The following is a 23657-nucleotide window of genomic DNA, read 5'->3' on the forward strand; positions in this document are numbered from 1 at the left end:
ATCTAAAATGAGCTCTCATTAAGACTCAAATTTATAATTCAACAAACATACACCTAGGATATTAATTCAATAAATACCTTAACACCAATAAATTAGTGCTGGAATTATTTCATCATGCCAGGGCTCTTGACACACTTAAATTATGTAGTTTGACAATGAACAGTATGAAGGGGTATTAGGCTGCTGATCATGTATTTTAAATCACAGGATCAGAGAATGCTTTGGCTTGGAAGGGACCTTTAAAGGTCATCTAGTCCAACCCCCCTCCAATGAGCAGGGACATCTTCAACCAGACCAGGGTGCTCAGAGCCGTGTCCAACCTGACCTTGAATGTTTCCAGAGGCGGGGCATCTACCACCCCTCTGGGCAACCTGGGCCAGTGTTTCACCACCCTCAGTGTAAAAAAATTCTTCCTTATATCTAGTCTCAATCTCCTCTCTTTTAATGTAAAACCATTACCCCTTGTCCTTTCGCAACAGGCCCTACTAAAAAGTCTGTCCCCATCTTTCTTATAAGCCCCCTTTACATATTGAAAGCATAGCATCCATAATTCCAAAAAATAACCTTATCAAGTATGAAAATGCAACTACATTAGTTAAAAAAAACAGCTCTTTTGAGATAACATAACAAACATGCTACACAACGAAGCAAAGGTGTTAGAACTGAAAGAGCCCTCGCAGGCTACTACATCCATTTGTTTACTCTTCTACATAGCTGCAGGCAACTACAGTATAATCATTTTCATCAGTTCTTCAACCTCCATCCTAGGCAGACCTCTTACATTCTCCCACAGATTTACTGACAGGTGTTTGTATGGATGCTTGCTCTTGCACAACATTGTCTTTTACTTTAAAGTTCTCTTTCTGGTCATGATAACCTCTGTCTGTTAAGGCAGAGGAGTTCTGTCTCAGACCCAGCTGGCTGGGTTAACCAGATTGACATCCTTAAAAAAGTTCTCTTCATAGGAGACAGATGATACATGTTCTTTTTTTACCCATTACACTTTTTTAATGTTCATATGTAACTTCACACCTTTGATGACTGTAAATGACAGTAAATCACACAGTATTTCAGAGAAGTTATTACCAATGTCAAGACAATGGCATTAAACCTCTATTTCTCCTGGAAACATGTTCCTGATTAATTCTAAGTTCATCTTTGCCATTTTCAGTCACATCACCTCTATGGCGCCCAGCTGATTTGGGATTAATTACTACATTCCAACTTCTGGAGTCTTGCCAGTTGCTCCTGAGTAACATCTAGCTTTCAACAGGAATTACTAAAAGCATTATTATTGCTCTCTGTCTTATTGAATGACCTTAAAATTCTAATCCTAAAAAAAAAAATAAAAAAAAAAAAAAAGTTTTCAGTTTTCTGAACAGTCAGTTTTCCCTAGTTTATCAAGCATTTTTCTATAGAGAAGTAGACCAAATATTTTACAGATGGTCAGGCAGCTAGATCAATACTGGTTTGGATCTGCAATATTTCTGTTGTCTGAATAATTATCAAAGGTAGAACATTAACACAATTTAATTTTCATAAATGTATGCTGCTTTTCACCTAACATGCTGTTTTCCTTCATGTCTTTAGTTATCCTTTCCTCTCTAAATCACCTACAAAATCCTGTGGAGTACTGACTAGTAAGTTTTGCCGCCTTACATTTCCCCAGCATACAATATTATCCTAAAGCAGACAATTCATTAAAAATCCTTGCTTAGGGATTTGCAATTGAAAATTTCAGTCTCTTAAGTAAACTGAGATGTAGATGATTTGGCATTAAATTATCCAACTTTGCTTCCATCCTGAATATGTATATACCTATATATTTGTTGTGACTGGTTTTCTTCTTTGTTCTATGTTCAATACTATCCTTATTATGGAAAATTGAAAGAAACAAGTGTTTCTTGGCTAGTGACTATCTTAGCTTTAATTTTACCCTATTTTCACTGCACGACAGTCCCAATTCTCTGACTAAAGAATCATGTCCCATATATAAAACAACTTGAAAACAAGACAATATGAAGTGTACTATTTCAACTAAGCAGCAGAAAATATAGTTTCCACTGAACCTAAGGCGTAGTTATTAATTTTGCAAACAAAGAAATATAAAGTGGTATATTCAGCAATTCTGTATGATTTTATAAGAGAGGAAGTAAAAATCTACAAAGCACTGGCAGGACTAGTGCCTGTTGCTAACTGTAGGGAAAACTAAAGAGTTAATGTGGCAGTAATTTAGAATGTATAACTTATTTTATAAGTTTCTTATGCTGTTTTATTAAAATCTAATAAGCAAGAAGGACAAGCAGAAAAGCAAATAAGGAAATGGGATAATGTTTAAATGATATTAACAGCCAGTGGTGAATCGCCTGATTTAATTAATTTCTTGCCTAAAGTACTATTATTTTTTCTTTGATCTCTATAATTGTATTACAGAGTGTTCCTTGGTTAGACCAGATTCCATGTAGTAAGTCTTTTATTTCTAACTCTTTCAATTGTTGCATTATATAATTTGTAAGCTGCTTTCCTTTGATACTTTCTGAATTCTTTTTTTTCCCAACTCTCAACTACATTGAAAAGTTATTTGAAAAGTAAAGTGAAACAAGTGGTCTTGTTTTGTTAATATTTTTGATATATTTGTTAATATAACTGGTTTCAGGAGAAAAAAAAAAAAGAGTATGAATATAGCTAGCTACCACCTAGCTCTCTGATATTTCTCACTTAATACAGATAATTTTTCATACAAAATAAGTGTATTAATTGTAGGTAATAAGAATAATTTTGAAAACATACAGCCAAAATATTCTAGTCACATCGATCCCAAAATGCTTAACTCCATACCTCCAGCAATTCAATAACACTGACATTGTCGGCATCCTTAATCCTCTGCTTTAGCTATACAACCCCAGAGAAGCGCCTCCAGGATTAGAAATGCTGTTATCTGTGCTGACTCCACTCGAACACAGGAATAGCATAACTATTTCCAAGTCTACATCTTCTTAAACCTGTTTATAAGCTTACTCCTCTCACAGTTTCAAACCAGATAATGATTCTTCTCTTAACATGGACTTCCTGATGGAAAGAGTCAAGCAAATTGAAATTACAGTTTTTGGTTTTAGAAGAAAAAAAATCAACTAAAAGTGTCCTCTTAGTTTCATTTTTGCCTATGTATGAATGAAAAATGAACACAAGCCTTTTAAAGAGAGTAAGCAGCTAGTTGGTAATGGCTGCATTAATGTAGTCTCATTTGTACTGGTGTAGCAGAGGAGTACTGCCCTACCCATGAATGAATGCTTTCACTGTACAGCTCTGTAAGTCAATGTTAAATATGCAAAGTATCACAGTTGGGAATTTAAAGAGGTTGTTGAAGAGGGTCATGCATTAGGATGACAAACTGGAAGGGCTCAAATTATCTAGCTTACCAGAAAAAAAGTGAAGAGGTAATTTGATTGCATCCTGAAAATACCTGAATGAGAAACTTGCTCTCCAATCTAATAGATAAAATATATCACGATCAAGGGACTGGAAGCTTGTGCCAGACAAATGTAGACTACAAATAAAATTACTTTTTTTTCCCAGCAATGAGAATAATTAACTACCAGAACAATTTATTACAGGTTGTGGGAACATCAATGAAAGTTTTAAAACTCAAATGTTCTTATGAAATGAGCGAATGTGAATTTATCTAGAAAATACACTGGCCTAGTTCAGTCAAAATGAGATTAAATGATGCGAGCAGTCAGTTATAGGATTGGAATCTATTAAAAGAGACCCATACTTTCTCTAATCAGGAAAGTATTTTCACTAGTGGCAATACAAGATGACTATATCTAATAATCCTCAACAGATTCTTTCAAAACACATTGTGTTGAATGGGATTTATATTTGACAGACTACCAAAATGCTACAGAAATTTCAGTGTTAAGAAAATGTCCTTGTTAGGACAACAAAGATAAAATCTGTGGGATGCAGAATGTCTAAAATATCTGGTATCAGATACAAATATCTGAAGAAAGTCTATTTCTGCATCTTTACATTGTATAACTTAACCTGTGTATACGTTTTATGAAAGCATGGAGCCTCCCTTACCAACGAACAGGTAAAAGCAGGAATAAGAAATAACACTAACACCTATATTTTTATTACCTAGACTTTTAATGCTTTAAGTAGGGTCTCTATGGAAAACTAACATGAGACTGGAGACCACAGATTTCACCAGATACTTATATTGTAAATAATATTTTAACTATCTTGAAAATTCTGTAACAACCCAGTAAGTATTTAGGATACTAAATGTAATAATTTGCCTTTTCACAGCGCAATGCTAAATGCTTCATATGAAGTAAACTGAACAGAACGACACGTTAGAGAAATAAACACTCCACTTCTTTCAGCTCCAGAACAAGGTAAAGGGAAAACACAAGCCATCATAACTGGTTATAAATCAATGCAAACTTTTGCTACAGTTTTATTTGAGAGGGAATGAAGATGTGACATTTGAGTTAAAAAAGAGAGTGAGCAAGAACTAGAGTGAGCAAGAAGCATTTAATGTCCAGTCCAGAAACCAAACTAATGGTAGAAATGGCAGTACCAACTACCAGGCAAGAAAAATGGCTGGAGAACATTGTGAGAGAAGTGAGAAGGACAAGGCAGCTGAAGAAGCACACTTGGGCTAGGTATAATTTCAAACTGCTTTGTATTTTTCTTTTACAATTTTACTTCTAGTAGCACTTGCTTTTGCTACGCCGTGGGGTCAAAGGCTGGTATGAAGAAGTGCTGGGTTCTGGTGAGGACTCTGTGCAGGCACAAATCCATGCTCCTCTACTTGGTGAGCAACAGTTTACAGCTCTGGAAAACCTGTAAGACCACCACAGATATGCAAGGCTTTCTTTTGTAAGGTTACTCACTGCACCCCCTCCAGTCATTAATTTCAAATGGGTTACACCTCATTTTATGAGCTGGTCTTGCTAGTATTAAAATATTGATTACATGGACATTTAATGAGCTGTTGCCTTTGAATTATTCTAGTCCACTGATGGAAATAATGGTAATTATAAGCATGATATTGATCAACACAACTTGTGATAACTTCGGTGAAGAAGGAACACAGCTAAGTGCAGTTTGCAGCAAGATGTACTAGAAGTGATCTGGCTTAAAGGGCACACTTGAAGATCAAAGGGATACTTAAAACATTAAAACTTCCAGTCCATGAGGGGAAGAGGGTTGGGACATGTACCTCTGAAACATGCAAATACTCAGTATTACTGACTTTCGAACGTCACGGTGAATGAGACTTTCCCAGCCATTTCAAAGGAAGAATAAATTTCTGAAAGAAACAGCTTGCCATTTATCTCTTTTCTTAGCTTGTTATAAACTTCAGAATGAGAAATTAATAGTGGGGATTTTTAGAAAAAGGTATTTTATGCCACTTGACTCAGCTGTTGGCACTGTGGCCTTTGCTGGAAAGGGATTACAAGTATCAAACACCTTGGGCCTGTTGTAATAACACACATGAAAAGAATTGCTATCCAGAAAGCCAATTCTTGAGTAGTTGAATGAGGGGATTTCACCTATGGGAGTAAAGATTAAATCAGGTCATTACTTGAAGTATGTTTGATGGAGAAAGCCAGTCTAATGCATATTTCAACTTGTAACTATGACAACTCATAGAACCTCTCTAATATAGATAAGAGCCACATGTTGCATTAACATTTAATGTGTAAATGAATAAGTTATACTTCTTTTCAAGGCAAAATATTTGCTCTCTAATCATAAGATTTTAATAGTCAGACTTTCGTATTTCCACCTCACACAAATGACAGACAGAAAGAGATTTCTTAATTTTGCTGCTATGCGTCTGGAGATGGGGTTCAGCAAGACAAAGTTAAATGGCTAAATTATAAGCACTTTAGGAAGTTATCGTCATTGTCACAATGCTACTCATGCCTAGTAAGTAATAAAAGCAAGTGTTCCTTTCACCTGTAGCTCCAGTTCCAGCAACACTGCTTCCATTCTTCTGCAACACACAATTTTTTTTTTTTTTTTAAACAGAGAGTCCCTATGACTTAAGATAGTACTGGGACAAAATTTGACTGCATTTTTTTCAGTAATCACCAACACTGGAACTAACATCAGTTAGAAGGCAGCAGCTTGTGTCATCACAAAATAGGAAGAAAAATATAATCATTCAACCTTCGATGAGGCTCTCACAGGCTTTTAGAGCTCAATTACAAATAATTTAATCTAAAAAATATTTATTAATTCTTCAGTGAAGTCATGTGTGTTTTAAGTCAGGATAGAATTCTATGAATGTTGCAGAAACATGTTATTCCTGAATTTCTACTTAAAACAAAATGTAGTTTTGTATACACACAGTTACACAATGCAAGTGTGAAAGAAATGCAATGGCAGGCATGTTTAAAAGTATGCAAATCATGTACTACAATACCTTAGATTCAGTATATGCTTGTGCATATACATGCTTATAGGATTTTAAAGAGATTAATAGTTTCACTAACTTTATAAAACTGCTCATCTGTTTAAAAATAAATCTGCATGCAAGAATGCACAAAAGCAAAATCTGATGGATTTCTATCAACACTTTAATTGTTTTTATGTTTTTTTTCCCCCAACAGATTCAGAATATATGGCTGTTACAGCACTTCTGCATTTTTAATCTGAATCCCGTATTAAACAGAATGCAAAATTTGTTTAAGAGAAAAAGGTAAACTAGCTGGCATATCCGTAATGAGAAGTCCAAGAACTTCAGTGAAATATTCTGGGATCTTCTTACAGAAAGGAGTATGATGTTGAACAGCAGCTGTGGAAAATGTAAATTTGGCTTAATCCTTCTGGGCTGGTTACTGACTCAACTTGTGCCTTTTCTTATTAAGCATAAGCAGTGGTTATGATATTTTAAAAGACATAAATAATAATCTAGTTTGGCAAAGCTACCTTCTAAGAAGAATCATTACCTCTTTAGCAGTAGGAATAGGCAAAGTCTGCAGAGCAGAATTTCCAAAATACTTACCACAGTTTGATGGTTGACCTGGATCACCTCATCACCAGCATGGATTTTCTTACACTGGTCTGCAGGAGACTAAGGACAAAAGATAATAATTGGCTTTACATGGAGGGTGTGGAAAGGGAAGGGAAGAGCAGGAATTAAAACAATGAATGCTGAAGGAGGCAAGAAAGCTGTGCCCAAAGAATTAGTATTGTTATCAGATAACAATAATTGGTCATATTTATAAAGACTGTATTTATAGTGAACTATGTTTTTTCTGGTTACAGCTGGCAATTTGATGAAGTAATCTAGAATCCCACTTCCATTGGTGGTGAAGAGCCTTTTTGACTGGTTGAACTATTCTAGCTTCTTCACCTCTCTGTGGGGAGTATGAGCAGTCACAATCTTGCTGGGAATACACAGAGTAAAATTACATCACAGTTGTTAAGTCAGCAAATACTGAGCTTACTGCATGGTCAGGGGCAGGGCTGGACCAACCATGAGTAACAGAGAAGATAGCTTCTTCTGATCAGATTATAAAATGGATTAAAACCCATTGAAAAGCTACTTGAACATGGTCAACTTGCTATTTAGCAAACCATTTTTAAATGCTTCAGTGAAACCAGATCTTAAATCTATAAGACAAATATGTAAGGCATGCAGGAGACAGCAGTCATACTCAGGGTAAAGAATTGAGAATTCATGGCAAATTACTTGCATTGTGCACTAGCTTACAAGAGTGTTCTGACACAGAGTACACCAGCTTGAAATTCAAGAGAAAAATAATCAGAAAAGAATTAAAGAGCTGAGGCATGACCTTGAGAGATAAATCGCAGTGGAAGTTAGCTGTTAAGGAAGTAGACCAGCCAGGAGACTTGGACAAGGTTGAATGTTTGCTCTACTTGTTAGATATGGAGTCAGAGAGAGGAGAGGACGGATTGTCCCCATCTCAAACAGTGCAGAAACATTTAAAGCAAAACATTCTTTGAGTAACCGTTCAAGGTCCCTGTCAGAGTAAGCACTGCTAAGAAAGGCAGAAAAAGAGCCACCTGTAGCTACAGAGAGTGGTCTAGCTCTAATACTGTTGAAGTTCCTCAGAGAAAGGGAGCTATGCTATCAGAACTTAGTTCAGTTCCTGGATGTCTTTTGGAACCAGCCTATAACATAAATTGCCCACAGCACAAGAGTCAGGTACAAATGTGAAGGACGAAAAGATTTATCTGAATGAAAGGTGACTTAGAGAAGCTTATATTCATGTCCTCACTGTGTGCCAATCAAGATTTCCAGCAAACAGGCTAGAGCTCTTCAGCTAGACAGTCTTCACCAACCATAAATCCCACCCATCATTTCCATCCCTTTTGTGGATGGAGATTAAAAACATAAGATAAACAAATAAAAGGAACAAAGACAAGAGGAAACAATACAACAAAACCCCAAATTGCCACTGGGAAGAAAATGACTGCAATTACTTCTGAATAAAATGCCAAAGAGCCTCATCTATGAGGAGGTCAAATCACTCCCCAATAGTCAGCACCTGCTGGCTGTTCAACAGACTCTGCAGTCTACACAGCTGCTGGAGGGTAGCAGGAGACATCATGAAATACCCAATATGAAAAAACAAGCCAATAGGGCAAATAGCCAATATTTGACACACTGATTCCAAGTGCGTTATAGGTGCTATCCCAAGCATAGCTTTTACTTCAGCCTGCTGCTTATCATTCCTAACCTTGCTTTGCCCGAGCTCCCCAACGCAAGCTGTGTCCCAGCTCCTCACCTGCTTGACCTCTGCTTGTTCCTTCGTAAGGGCTTCTGTGTCTCCTGTGGTGGGGAGCCCAGCCCTTGAGCTAAACTAGCAGGTCATTACAGCCAGATATCAACTCCTGTCATCTGAGCCCTTCTGCGCTAAAATAAACAGGATTTTACCTCCATCCTTTATAGGATGGTGTGAAGAACTACCTGGCTTCAGTGTCACTTTCTCCTCTTAGTGAAAACTTGCAGAATTTTGGCAGACTGCTCTTTTGCACAGGACTAAACATGTAACAGAAAGATATTCCTAGAATTCAATGTGAATACAAACTTGATTGCTTTAAACAGTGAATGAAAGGTAAGCAGGAAACTGAAGTAAACACCACCATTCATAATGTTTAACTTCAGCTGATGTTAGTTAGAAAAGCAAAGGCCTGCTTCTTTCTCTTTTTAGCTCCTTTCCTGACTTTGATGAGGCTGAGCTACTTAATATCTTTTAAAATTAAACACTAGCTCTGAGGTCAATTATCCCTTCGAAAGGAATGAAAAATCAGTTTGCTGAAAGGCCAGAAATTAAAGGTCTTTGAAGCTGGTTTATCTGCACATATGATTACACTTTTAGCGAAAACAAAAATGCAACTTCGTAGGATAGTGTCTTATCAAAAAGTTTTGACATCTAAGCTTCAGTCAAAATAAAAATAAAAGTTTTAGTGGCTGGCAATTTATTAACTCCTCTTGTGAATTTCAATTATAAATATATAAATATTTTCCCTACAAACTGCATTGTGTTTCTAAAATGAATTAGAATTACAGTAAAAAAAAAGTGGATTAATTATAGCATGAGTAATTCAATCTCGGAACAAAATCTGTTGCAACATAATCAAGATGGATCATTCATAAGTTTCAGGACCCAAGATACACATACAGTTATTTTAAGACTTCTAAATGCTGCCAATGGCGTTAATGCAAACAAGCAAACAAATGTTAAGTTTAATTTGCATTAGATTTGTCTTCACAAATTGTGACACACAAATCATCAGGCTTTCCATGGGTTTGCACTATCTAAAAACTGAGTGACAAAAACTGTATGATGCAATACTATCTCTCTATATATAAACCAAGCAGAACAAAATGAACATATGAAGCTCACCCATATGGGCCAGCATATCACTGATGTATGCGAGCAAGTATTTACATCTTTGGCTAGCTGCACAGTGCTAATTTTATATTCCTTGGGTGTCAGCATTACATAATTTCAGTATTAGCTTTTTAAAATCTAAACTTGTAATTTATCCAGCTATACGCTGTTAAATAGATCCAAGACTGAATGAAAACAGGGTGACTAAAACACTATAGGAAAAACAGAAGGGATGGGTGCTATATTGAAGTCTGTCATAATAATTAGATTGCAGCAGTTGAAGTCAATTTATTTTCTTCAAATTTATAATTATTGACTGCAAGTTAAGTAACAAGAAGGATATTTAGGAGCTACTTTGTTATTCTTGTCACACTGTTTAGTTTTTCTGTGATCAGGCATACTGATTTGTGTGCTGCAGCATTTCTGTGTGCTTTTGGTTCAGATTTGCCTAACACTTCTGGGACTACAATGAAAAAGATAACGAATACATTTTTCTTGGTCTCTTCTGTATTTTTACTGTAGACGATGGAAAATATGAAAATACAATGGTATCAAACTCATCCTAATACAATCCTTTCAGGAATGGTTATTTTCATAAAATAACTTTTTATACATCCTCACACAATAGTCATTCGGATTGTTAAGTAACTTGGAGTTTTAACATTGTCATATCATCCATCCTCTTCCATTCATATACCAAAATATGTTTGCTCCTTTCCACAACTTCTCCCTTCTTAGTGATAGTCCTGCCAGTAATTACTGCTAGCTTTGAAAGCTTTCTGGTTTATCAAAGATTACTCTATAACCTTTCTGATATCAAATATAATATCTTAAGTTATCTTTCTCCATTACCCTTGTCTTTTACATCCACCCATGCTGCTGATCTTGTAACTATTTTAAAATTTATTATTTTACAATCTATTTTACTGAATTGCTTAGACATGCAGAAGCTACTCATTTTCTATGAGTCAATCCTAGGACACGCATCATCTCCAAGTCTAATTTTTCTAACGTTCTTTTAAAATTGATTTGGTAATTAGAAGCAAAAAAAAAAAACCCAATCAAAAAAACCCCACAAACCCACAAACCCCCAAGCCCCCCACCCCACACAAAAAATACTGTCCATTCTAATAAGAAAACAAAGGTCTCTTAGCAAAAAAGTATTCATCATTGTATGACAATATTTACTCACTGCATAAAGTAATCTGACTGTACATATTAAGGGCTGCTCAGATGACAACTACGCTTATCAGTAACTCTGCAATTTTGTGACTAGTCTGGTCAATATAAACACCTGAAGCAGATTTTTTTTTTCCCCTGTTATATTATTTCTACTGTTCTGTTGACAGAAAAATACTTCTTTTTTTATATGAACCTGAAGTGTCCTATGTTCCGAGAGATTTATCTAAAGTAGAGAACAAAAAATTAAATACAACAGATATTATTTTAGACTAATGATGATGCTCTTTTGTGAGAAACAATTATTTCATATAAAGGAAAATACTTCTGTGCCTGAGAATGAACACTGTATATGAACACCATTAGAAAGGTGTATTGGAAGAACTATTGTGAACAGAAGTTCAAGATTTTCATTTTATTATATTGTTAGTTATTAGTCACTTCATCATAGGTATTTTTCTATGTCTATTTTCAAGGGTTCCAAGTTTTTACAATGGTAATATGATATATGTACAGAAAAGATAAAGAAAAAAAAAGGTTAATAAAAAGTGGCTTGATTTAAAGCAAGTTTTCATATTACAAAATACACTGCAGATATACAGAATGTACTTGTATGTATGATACGAGTCTTTTAGAATAAAGAAGCTTACATTTTCAGTTGTTCCTGTGATTACATGTAGTCCATCATATGTTGATTTGATATACATTCCCTGAAAAAAAGAGCAAGAGAGAGGCAATTAGTATTTGTAGGAAACAAATAAATGATGTTTGCATGGTAACTAAAATACCATGTTTATTCTAGTTTAAGGACCGTAACATTTGAACAGACTGGAAGGAACCATGGTCAATTAGCATTTGCAAATCTAAGTTAAACAAATATGTATCAAGACCCATTACGAACAGCATAGTTTTCTCACTTAACGCTTTTTTTAATTCCAAACAAAGTTTTTGGACAGAATTCAACACTGAGCATTGGCATAAAAGCTCGTTCCTATTCAGTATTTGAAGTATTTAACATGACCTCTTTTTATTACAAGTGACATAAAAGAAGCATCAAAACTGAAACCATGAACAGGAATAGTCTTTAAACTTAAATGCCCCATCTTCGGAGAGTTACCAATTCAATAAAAATGAAACCATAGCCTAACTCAGAAAAGACATGAACCAGTGCTCATGTTGCCAATTTATGGAGAAAAATGAGCTTGGTGGACTAACAGGAGCTTTGTAATTAGTCCAGCAAGAATTCTGCTTCGAGGAGGCAACTGACAAGATACAGAGAGACAACCTAAGTAGGTATCTATCCGGCTGTACACACACACACAGAGCCTTAAATGTCAGTGAGACTCAATTGCTTATATTCTTGCCTCTCAGGAGTAAGGTCATAGCTTCACATCTCTCCATATAGTATGGTTATCCATCAATTTTTGAAATCTAATTAATCTAATTGGTACACTGTACTGCTGATTCATTATCCTTTCAATAATTCTGCATCACCTTGTGCTGTCAAAATGGAAGTTTAGAGCCCCCAGCAATAAGAAAGACAATTTTGTTCACAGCAGCTCCAAAAATATCTTTCCACTCAGGAGAAAGTTTTGACTATAACATTCAAAACAAGATTGAAAGCATTCTTAAAAGGAACCCCCTGAAAAACATACACCAATTATGAAAACAGCTTTATTTAGTCTGTGTCATCTGTTCTAGAGGCCAGATAGGTTCCCTGCTTCAAATCACTCTTTCCAACCCTGTAAACATTTTTCTCTAAAAAACCCCTGTCCTTGATATGCTGACTGCCAGCACTTGCCTATCCTTTTACAACAGATAATGCACTGTGTAACGCAGTGTGTACAGTGCAATCCAGCTCTCAATTGCTTTCTGTGGTAGGAAGATTTTTAAAGGACAATTTACCCTTCAACATGAAAAGACACTGACACTTAGAAAATTGCTTCTAAAGGACAATCTGTGTCAACCCCACTTTAGTGACTGGTGTGCTTCATGCCCACTCCCATCCTCATTTTCCTTTTTAAAACCAGCATTTGTGAAGAGACAGACTAGAATCTGCAGGCACATTTTAAGCAATACTGGCACAGATTAGCAGAACCCCTCAAAAGTTTATAATGCTCAGATATATATACAAAGTAGTTTATTGATATAAACAAAAGGCTTTAAGGGGATCACGCTCATCAAACTTCCAGTGAAAAATGGAAATCGTCTACTCTGGCTTATAAGAAATGTCCAAAACTGCAAAACTTAGTAATTTAAAGAGTTGTTAATACTGTGCACCCAGAAAAAACATGCAAGTATTCACAGTCTGGATTAGGCAAAAGAGCTGGACCTCTCTTTCAATTTAATGGGCTATTTGCTATCTTTTTGTTCATCATTGTTTCATTTTGTTTCCACTAATATAAGCATTTTTTATGGTTAACAAGTCTAAAAAAAAATGGAAATAACATTCTGAAAAATTTTCTGTCAGATAACATAAGTTCCAGGCAAATGCTGATTCAATACTGCAGTTGAAGAATTGAAGCAACAAACCTCTCTTTCCCAAGACCAGATATGAATAGCTAAGTAGATCCTATTGTGACAACTGCTAACACTTCTGGAACTGTTGGAAATAGTTATTTTTTTTACAATTATTTTCTATTTTACCTGTGGCTTAAAGCAGTCATATTGTTTCAGCATATTGAAGAGTCATATTCTTCTGTAAGAGTGTATTTTTATATAAGCATAATCTTTAATTAACTTGCAAACTAATTTATTAAAAGAGGATCCACATATCTGCTATTTTCACCCTATTAACTTCTGCTATAAAATCTGATGGAAATGAAGATATACTCTTGTAAGCTAATTATTCCCATATAACTCTTTACACAAACTGCTTACAAACTATTCCACAGATTTCAGTGACATGAATTGTCAAAGTAAAATAGCAAAAATGTCAGACTAAGACTAAATAAGAAGAGCATTTTGTCAGTAGGTTTCACAGACAAAAAACATATAAACTTTGAATCCTGAAATCCATCCTGGGCTCTGGATGGGAAACTTTCAGTGGGAAGTGGCTTTTTTCCCTGTTGTCTCCCACCTCTGTCTGTCTTCTGGTCCTTCCTCTTCAACACAAATGGCTATGCCTCCCAAATAATTTTTCTTGCCTGTGCAGTCTCCATAACACAAGCTTCTCCCCCTGTCCCATCAGCTCTAATCGCTCCTTCCGCGTTCAGTGCCTGACACCCAATCTTCCCACAAGCTTTTTCCTCCACACATCCAGTCCCGGAATCAGTATCCAGACAGAAGGGATGGAACTCATCTGCTTAAACTGTGATATCCAGAGACTATTTAGTCACTTCAAAGTAACCAGGAATATGCATAGGTTTGGCAGATATGACAGAGAACCTTCTGGAGCGGCAACTGAAAGATGGGCATCCAAAATGGTACCAGACATCTACATCTATGCAACTGAGTCCTGCTGTAGAGGTTTTTCCTACCTCTTTCCTTCTACTTTTGGTTGTTGCCCTCTCCACCTCGCTGTCTTCCTTTCTTCCTGCTCTTCTGGCTCATGAAGATCCATTCTCCTTGTCCACCCAGTTCCAGGGCTCTCCTACCATATCCTTCTCTATCACATCCTATTCTGCTCTTTCTACCCAAGCAATTCAGTCATCCCCTCCTCAATTCCGAATCTTCTGTCCTCTTATTGGTCTATTTTCTGCCCTTCCAAGCAAAATTTCATTGGACTCCTTTTTCAAAATGATTTATCTCCTTTTTTTTCAAGAATGGGTCTTTATTCTGATTCTAGTTTCTTCTTGAATCCCACCAATGATCTCAGAGCATGAATGATGCTCTCAGGAAGAATGACAGACTATGTCCCATATCTCTGGGCATCATTCACTATGTGAAGATGGCTCAGACTAGTCAACAGTTAGGTGGTTAGAAATAAATAGTTGCTCTTTAATAACTGTGATATGTCAGATATGAAACTCCAGATTATTATACCAATATCAGAGAGGTGCTACAGAACAAGGAAATGTTTCACAGGCTGTTATATCAAGAACCTGACTGTTCCTGAGTAACTCTGTCACTGTCCCCTAACGAGAGTGACTTAAAGGTTTTTAATTAAAATCTGACCTTTGAAAACATGTGGGAAGGAATCAACCATTTAAAATCCCATTTTAAAGAGACTATTCCCCAGAAAATTATATTTCCAGTTATAAGTGGAATTTCCTTGAAAAATTTCTTGCAGAGCCATCTGGGTAACCAGGATATAATGACAACAGTGTATGTTTGTCAACTATTCCAAGGTTAATCCATGGACATTTCAGACAATATTTGAAGAGCTCTGAATTTCACAATGAGACTAAACTCTCTTAGTATGAGCATTTCTGGCTCATACTTCCAACACTTCCAGCTAGGCCACTATTCCTTTTTGGGTAACAATGACCTATTATCAGATGATTTGTGTTTTCATACCACTTTTTTGCTGGAATATGACAAAATCCTTCTGCATGGAAAAGTCAGGTACTTAAAACTACACTAAAATGGTCTATGTGTCTCAACAACACTTCTACAGGGAGAAGACTGCTGGCTCTACTTTTATAAAACAATGAAGCATGACTAGCAAAGATGCAGGTTTGTAATGCTACAAACTACGAGGGAACTGTTACACCCCTTGACCTTTTGCCCCAAACGTAAAACGGGTCTTTAACCTTGTTCTAACTATCAAATTTGGACAGAGGCATATAAATTTCTTTGATACTACGTAGCATACCAAGAGCCCTATGTATTTATCTGAACCATCTTACTCAAAAGACAGTTTATTCTTCTTTCTTATAACCCTTTTACTAAATCCTACCTAAATAGAAACCCATGGACAACAAAGAAGTTAGGCTATGAGAGCCTTCATATGTCACAAGCATAATGGAACTTCGTAAAGTTTCTGTAAGCCTTTAAAAATAATATGAAATAGTTACATTAACACCCTAACAGTTTTGGGACAGCCATGTGTATTTCCACAAAAAAAGTTGCCTTCATATTCTACTTTTTCTTTTTGCATTCTCTTGCAATTCCTTTCTTGTAAAAATGGAAAAGATTGGCTTTCATCACCTTAAATTACAAATTCCACATGTACTATTTGAAAGGGTAGCTGCACATTAGACAAACAAATAATCCTTAATAAAGAAGGGTCTCTGCATCTGACAGCTTGTCTGTTTTGTTGGGTTTTTGTGGTTTTTTTTTTTTCTTCTTCTTCAGTGATACACAGCTGGTCTTATAAAAATGTTTATTCCCACAATCTTTGCTTCCCTTAAGTTCTTAAATGAAACAGGAAAAAATCCCACTGCAGAAAAATTAACAAAGCTGTGAATATAAGCAGTGTATATCTTAATTAAAGTGTGACAGATTACACTGTTTCTATCGGCAGTAGGAAGTTCAGACACAAGAGAAAACAACAACAAAAAAGTGCAAGAGGAATAAAAGTGAAACTGCATTCCAGAAGCAAAACATTCCTCACACATCAGAAGGTACAAAACCAAACAATAAAAACCCAAGACCCTACCTGTTTAGAAGCTCCTGCTTAAGAGTAATCATTAATCTCAAAGAAGATTAAAGTTGCATGTTACACAGAAGTGTCTTTAAATATATATATGTGCAGCACGACAAGTTCAGAAGATTAAAAAAAAAAAAAGGTTTAGTCCAAAATAATACTGGCTCTAATACAAAAAAAAATCATCTATTGCTGACAATCTCTGATCACCCAAGAGTAGTAGGAAGAAAAAAACCCCAAACTTCAAAAACTCCTCCATGCTCCTATCTTATGCATGGTCTCTATATCCATCATCTCACTTAAAACACTGGTTCCCTTAGCCTGCCTTCGTCTATCTGAGAGCAAAACTGTTCCAAAGCTGCTCTGGATCTAGTCTGAGCTAATTAATAGTAAGGTTGGCATAGCCTTTCGCCCACCCTCACCCTCAAGGACTCAGTAGCAAGCTTAGGAGCTGCACCTCTTCCCCTGCAAACAGCAACACAAACTCTTGTCTCAAGGGCCTGCTGCTTATGCCGGATCCATCAAGCCAAGAAATTTAAAGTGGTGCTGCTGCACCAGCTTTGTCCAATCACTAAACAGAAATTCTGGGACTCCTAAATGCAGAACTTGGTCTACGGACTTTTGAAACATAATAAATTCCAGGGGAGTAGATTTTTCAAGTATCATATTTTTGAGGAAAATCTTGCCTCATACTGAGCAGTTATGTGCAGTGTCTAAAAATTAAAATCACACTGTAGTTTCATTTAACACAATTTATTGTGACTTCAAAAGGAAGTTTACCATGCAACACAATGGAATGGAAACCTAGCTTTCTCTAAGTAGAGAGAAAAGTAATTTGTAAAAAGCATCTGTAAGTATAAAAATGATCCAATTTCCTTTGCCATGATACAATGACAAAATAAATAACTGAAAGAATTGAGAAAGTAAAAGCCAAGGAAGGCAATTTTCTTAAATGATGAAGTTAAAGTTATTTTTTTCTATTTCATAAAAAATTATGTATGCATGTTCTCTTTCTGTCAGTACGGTCAGAACTGACAGTGGTTCTCAGAGTCTAATATGTACAGGAGTTTATTTCAAGTTTGTCAAATCGGTAATTTGAAAAAAGGTTTTGCCTTCCAGACATCTTATTCAGACTGATCATGCAGTACAGTTCAGATATAAATGGCATTACTATACCTAGTACTACAATTCAGGAGAAAAAGTGTTTTACAATTTTTAAAGTTACTTTAAAATGAAATGGAAAATATATGGAGGGTGTTTTAGTATTTGCCACTGAAAATTCAGTGGCTAAATAGCGAAAAGGAGGAAGCAATTTGACTGGGTTCTGCGACTGGTACAGCCTGGGAAGGAATGGAAAGAGAGAAGAAAAAACCCAGCATGTTTCTGGAGGCCAGCAAATGCCTGTAGCGATCAGGATGCAAACACAGTCATCAGAACTTGGAATGGAACCTAAAATGTGTGCTTCCCAATGCAAATTCTTTTGTCCAGCAAACTGCCATGAAACTACCAGCAGAGAGTGTGCTCTGGAGAATGCATGAGATAAGACTATTTTTTAAACAAAGCCAAATGAAAATGAAGATACTTCAGGGCGGGGCGGAAAAAAAGACGACTATTAAGCTTGTAAAAGCACGGACAGAAAGTTACAAAATGTTAGAACCGAAGGTACACATTCAAATGACATATAGTCTCTTTGTGAAAATGCTTTATGATCCAGATTTTACTTAAACAATTAAACACCCAGACATGGCCCTGCAAGAGTTCTGACTCCACGTAGTAACTGTATGGACTTGGACCTGGAAATTAATTCAGTTTATGTGTAAGCTTATGCAATGCCTATAAGATTTCTGGCTCATTTGTTGAAGAAACTAAAAAGCATATAATAAAAGCAGTTTTGCAAATGGAGTTTTGAAAATACAGAAAGACTCATAATCAAGTCAACTAAATATCATTCCAGATAACTGAATTCTTATACAAATCTGAGTAATTTACAACACATTTTTCACCAATGGCAAATAATTTTGTTCATTTTCTAGATACCAACCCTGTATGAGTCTGAAGCTTGAGTTCTCACTTGCTCTGAAAACCTTAGATACACTTAAAACCAAAAAAGACTGTATTTTAAACTTACGCTATAAAAGTAACAAGTGTTCTGAAAAATTATATGGTAAGCTTCTCCTGAAAAATAGATTTTTGGTGATTTTGACAGAAATTGCTCTGTGCGTTAGATTCCTATCTATAAAACTAAAATTACAATATCATTTTCACAAGTGTGTTGTGAGGATGAATTAATTAGTGTCTGTGAAGCACTCAGGCCATTTAAAAAAAAAAAATCTCACGATGAAATTAGTAATTCAAGGGAATGCAGAGCTAAGCTGAAGTGTGGTAAATAAGACCTCAACCCCTACACTGAATGATAAGGATAAAAATGGAACTCTGAATACTTTTCATTCAGTGAATAGCACTCATTTTTCTCTTGAATGGAGCAGAGATCCTGTGGAAAAAAACTGCTATACAATCATGAGAAAGCCATTTGTAATTCATTACTCTGTTCTATATTTGATTCTGATTAATGTTTTCTTTTCCTTTTCACATGATTTTTCTTTTATTCCCATTTATAGTCCTTTTTCATATTTTTTTCTAAACAGAACACAGTGTCAGCGAAACTGATTATAAGGAACTTTCCAACCTAACATGTTACAGCGCCTTCACAATTAGGCACAGAAAAATCATTCACTGTGATTTCACTTTATCTAAAAAAAAAAAAAAATTGACAGGCAATTTTGACTGCAGTATTTGTCTCATGTCCTCTGCCAGCAGTGCCCACTTACTGCAGTTTTGTTGGCTAGAAACTTGTGGGTACACTGAGGATGGAGAACTACCCCACGGTTCTTCCACCCCGTGACAGAGTCCAGTCTACGGAGTTATTACAGCATGGGCCCTGTCTGCTTGATGTTCTGCTAGAAAAGAGCGTGGTCCAAAGGGAAGCGTGGACCGTGCGACAGGCCACAACAATACAGCCAACAACTCTCATCTTGGTCACTCATGCCTTAAAGGTTTAAATCATACTCCGACACTTTATGATAAGCTGCTTAGAAAGTATACCATTCATACCCAAGAACTCCTGAAAGACACCTGCCTTATTTTTGAAGTAGGCTACACTCTTCCTGTCCTCCACCAGCCTACACCCCTGTCCTAGATCTAGAGCTATCACTGAATGAGAAACACTAGCAATGCCAAGCCCTGCTTGATATGCTCTGTCATCTCTGAGGAAAATGCATCCTATCTGTGTTCATGTTCTCTTCAGCACTGACAGTGAACTTCCCTCTAAGCAGACCAGCAGAAATACATTACATTTCTGGACAGAAAGGAAAGCTATACAGAAATCCGGACTGCACAGACTTACAGCATGTGTACTACACAAGCTGCAAATGATACTGACCTGGTATTTCCTGGATATCCCTGCACTAACTCAGAAATCAGACCAAGAGGGAAAACTGGGCCACAAATGGAACACATTTGGCCACTGGGATGCAGCAGCACAGGAAGCAAATGGAATCGATCTGCAGGATTACACGCTGGGCTAAGGTTCTGTGACGCCAGAGAATGAAAATTACATGTGTTTTATGCTGTTGTAATGTTCTTTGTTGACTAAATCAGCCTAAGAATAAAGTAAACTTATGTAGTCATACAAAACCCCTTCATTATTAAAATACATCATTCTCAAATTAATATACATACCTCAAAATAATTATGCTCTTGTAACTTTGACAGGATTTGCATATGATGCCCATTGCTATTCAATGTCAGAACAAAAAGCAAGATATTGAAATAATACAAGACATCTCAACTAACAGAAATTTAAAATAAACCTGTAAATCACACTGAATAACAAATAAGAAACATGCCACAGAGTGTATAGCGACACTCAAATGTACTTTAATTTGTCAGTTCTGGAATTTTCTGAAGATAAGCCTCATGGCTACCAGTTTCTCTAGCCAATTCCCCCTTTTTTTCTGCTTCTTCCAACTCAGGAGCAACATTCCTGGATTCCTCCTCTTGTAGGGAAAAAAAAAAAATTAAAAAATTCTGAGAAGGGAGCTGAAGACAGTATAAGAGATCATACTGGGAAAAGCAGCCTCTCTCTTGAGGAGAACGTGCAAGAACATCCCAGTGCCTGCCATGCTACCTTACAGTCTAGCTTTTATCAGGATCTCAGGTTCTGATAGCCTACCGATATCAGAATGGTTGTAAAGTAGGGGACTACAGAGAGGAGACAGAAATCTTTATCCACTGACCCCTAAAACTTCACAGAAATCCCTTAACTAGAAATGTAATGGTGCATCAATATTTAAAAGTGGTAGCCAAATAATTATTAAACTATCATCTCTGCAGAAAATTTTAATAGTGTGATCCCTTACTAATGCAGAGCAGCTGGGATGTTCAGATGACACCTAACTAGTCTGTTCAGTGAACCGCAATTTACAAATGTAAGGGATTTGTTTGGTTTCTGGGATGATAATTCTGGAAGTTGTATTTGAACTGAATCATTAGGGAGACATAAAACTATTTTTATGCAAGCCCAAGAAACTTACCTTCCACTAATCATTTTCAAAACATACTAATTAATGATACTTAGTTAATTTTATTTGTATATGTATGTATTTAGGGATTACTTCGATACATTCCAAAAACTGCAATATGGCTATCAAAGGACTATAACTTTTGTTTAGCTGCTTATATAGTTACCAGTTGCACATGAAGCTGCAGGTAAAACAAGTTTTAATTTTTTAAAAAAATTACAATCCCTTTATTTATATAAATGTTACTTAAACCACTTTCAGAAATCTGATTCAGCTTACCAAAAAAGAAATAGTAGGACACTGCATGAAAATACGTTTTGATTTCTTGACAAATTAAAAGAAGAAATCACCTTAAAGAACTGAGGCTTGTATTCTGTATTCTAACAGTTAAACTTTAAACTGCTTTGCTACTTACCAAACCCTCACTGGGCATAATGCTTGTGAGATGAACTACCTCAAGATGTGCTGACTGTGACACCAGAGAATCAGATGAGAGCGAAATGATGTGGTCACAAATCCCAGACAAGGTTTTACACTACGAAGAAAAACAAGTCAATATAATTCCTCATGTTAAACTAAAACCACTAGCAAAGAAGTTCTTATTCTGAGAACTACCTGAGAATAAACAGATAATTTTATTTCTTAGCATTGTAAAAACTACAGGTCTATGAAAGTCCAAAACAAGAGGTTAAAGGAACAGAAGATATGCATAAATGTCAAGAAAACGTATAAGCATGTACAGTTCTGATCAGAAGATTTTACTGTGCACTGACAACATCTGTAATCTAAAGCATCTTCTCCACTCCAACTGTATGCACTTCTAAAAAAAATGCCTGATGAAATTCCTCTTATCTGTCATTATAACGTATCATTATAAATACAATGGAAGCTGAGTGAAATGTATAAAAAATAAATGCCTTATACACCAACTTAATAACCTATTTTGGCTACCAAATAATGAGAGCGGCCTTACCAACAGTGATAATTAAGTGAATTCTGCATTATACAACTCAGAAAAATCTTTCCTTTGTTAAGAAAAGTGCCCTAGTTAATCCATTTCCTGAAGTAAGATTCTTACGCGTCTTTGAACACATCCTTTAACTGACATTCTAGATGGCTACAACTATGCAACAATTTTATGTTATCCTGCCTTCCAGCTAAAGATCTCAAAATCTTAATGCCAATCCACGCAAACACCTTCAAAATAAGGACCCCATTGCACAGATGGTAATGGTGATACTGACAGATTAAACCTATCCATCAAAGGCAAACAGTAATTCTGTGGGTCAGAAAGGAGCTGAACGGTACTCTCAGAGAATCTTCATGTGTCAGGATTTATTCCCAAGGTTGCATGCATGAAGCATTCCTTCAAAAAGACTATGCCTAAAAATATTTGAACCTCATCTGAAAGCATTCATTTAGATGAATTTCAGAATGGTCTTCCAGTCGAAGTTGTGCTGTATGCATCTATTTTCCTTTGGGGACTATAGTCTCATTTTCCCTAATTATAGTAAATGGTAGTGAAATCCCTTAAGGGAAGTTTTATTTCAGGCATTTGCAAAAGCATGAGGATTTCTAATATCTCATTTGACACTATGCATATAAGTTTAAAAAAACCTGTCAAAGTGAATAAATTAGCTGGCTGAATTTATAGATTATATTTCCATTCACTGTATAGTTAGTCATCTGGAAATCCAAGTACAGCTCTGGAGTACTGGATGTGGCATTTATATTTTGTATCAGCTGAAGATGCAAAGCATCCCATTCAGGTATGCGTGACTGCATCTAAAGGTCACCAAAACCCAGAAATATTTCTAGCAGTTTCAGCTTTGGGCCAGAACCCCTAAACAAAACTTTAGGTTCTGTCTTCTCCCACCAGAGATATGAAAACTGGCTTGCTCAAAAACTGTATGGTACTGCTATTCTACATACGAACTGATGGTTGACCCTGTCTGTGAGTGTCTGCTTTCAGCCAGCTTTTGAGTTACTGTCATATCAAAACATTACTACGATTTCAGACTGAGGTCCTCTCTTATGCCTTAACGTTTAAGATCATATGCGCAGATTAGATGCAGAGTAAATCCCAGAGACAATACTTTCTATTTTCTGATGTAATGCTTTGACTTTACAGCTGTCACATGCAAAGACTTTTTCAGTAAATAAACTTTGGAATGAAATAAACAGCAAAGAAGTTTTCAATCAAATTTACCCTTACGAATCTTTAAGCTATCCCCACAATTCAAAAAGTTAATTAAAATCTATGTAGGATTTTAGCACCAGGAAGATATTCAAGAAAATTATTTGGAATAATTAAAAATATCAGTTTGCTCTAAAAGTAGTTCAGCGGGTGCACGAGAGGCCTGACACCAGTTGTAAATAATGCAAAGGCTGAGATAGTATAAATGGGAGCAACTGAGTAGAATTTATGAATAATAGCACAGGGTCAGGAAGTAATGTTTGATATGGCACTATCAACATGAG

At 36.0% G+C, this 23657-nt stretch overlaps 1 protein-coding gene across 1 annotated transcript in view; it reads right to left on the reverse strand.

Moving 5' to 3' along the window:
* Nucleotides 1–23657, reverse strand: part of LOC142594812 (connector enhancer of kinase suppressor of ras 2-like) — a 209725-nt gene that overhangs the window by 74903 nt on the left and 111165 nt on the right. Inside the window, exons 7-9 of the mRNA XM_075720442.1 lie at nt 21592–21711; nt 11717–11776; nt 7028–7096 (exon numbers count right to left, since the gene is read on the reverse strand). Of these exons, the coding sequence (XP_075576557.1) occupies nt 7028–7096; nt 11717–11776; nt 21592–21711 (249 nt within the window). The remainder of the gene's footprint in view (nt 1–7027; nt 7097–11716; nt 11777–21591; nt 21712–23657) is intronic.

Source organism: Pelecanus crispus, chromosome 13 (genome assembly GCF_030463565.1).
Source record: "Pelecanus crispus isolate bPelCri1 chromosome 13, bPelCri1.pri, whole genome shotgun sequence".
Classification (NCBI taxonomy): Eukaryota; Metazoa; Chordata; class Aves; order Pelecaniformes; family Pelecanidae; genus Pelecanus; species Pelecanus crispus.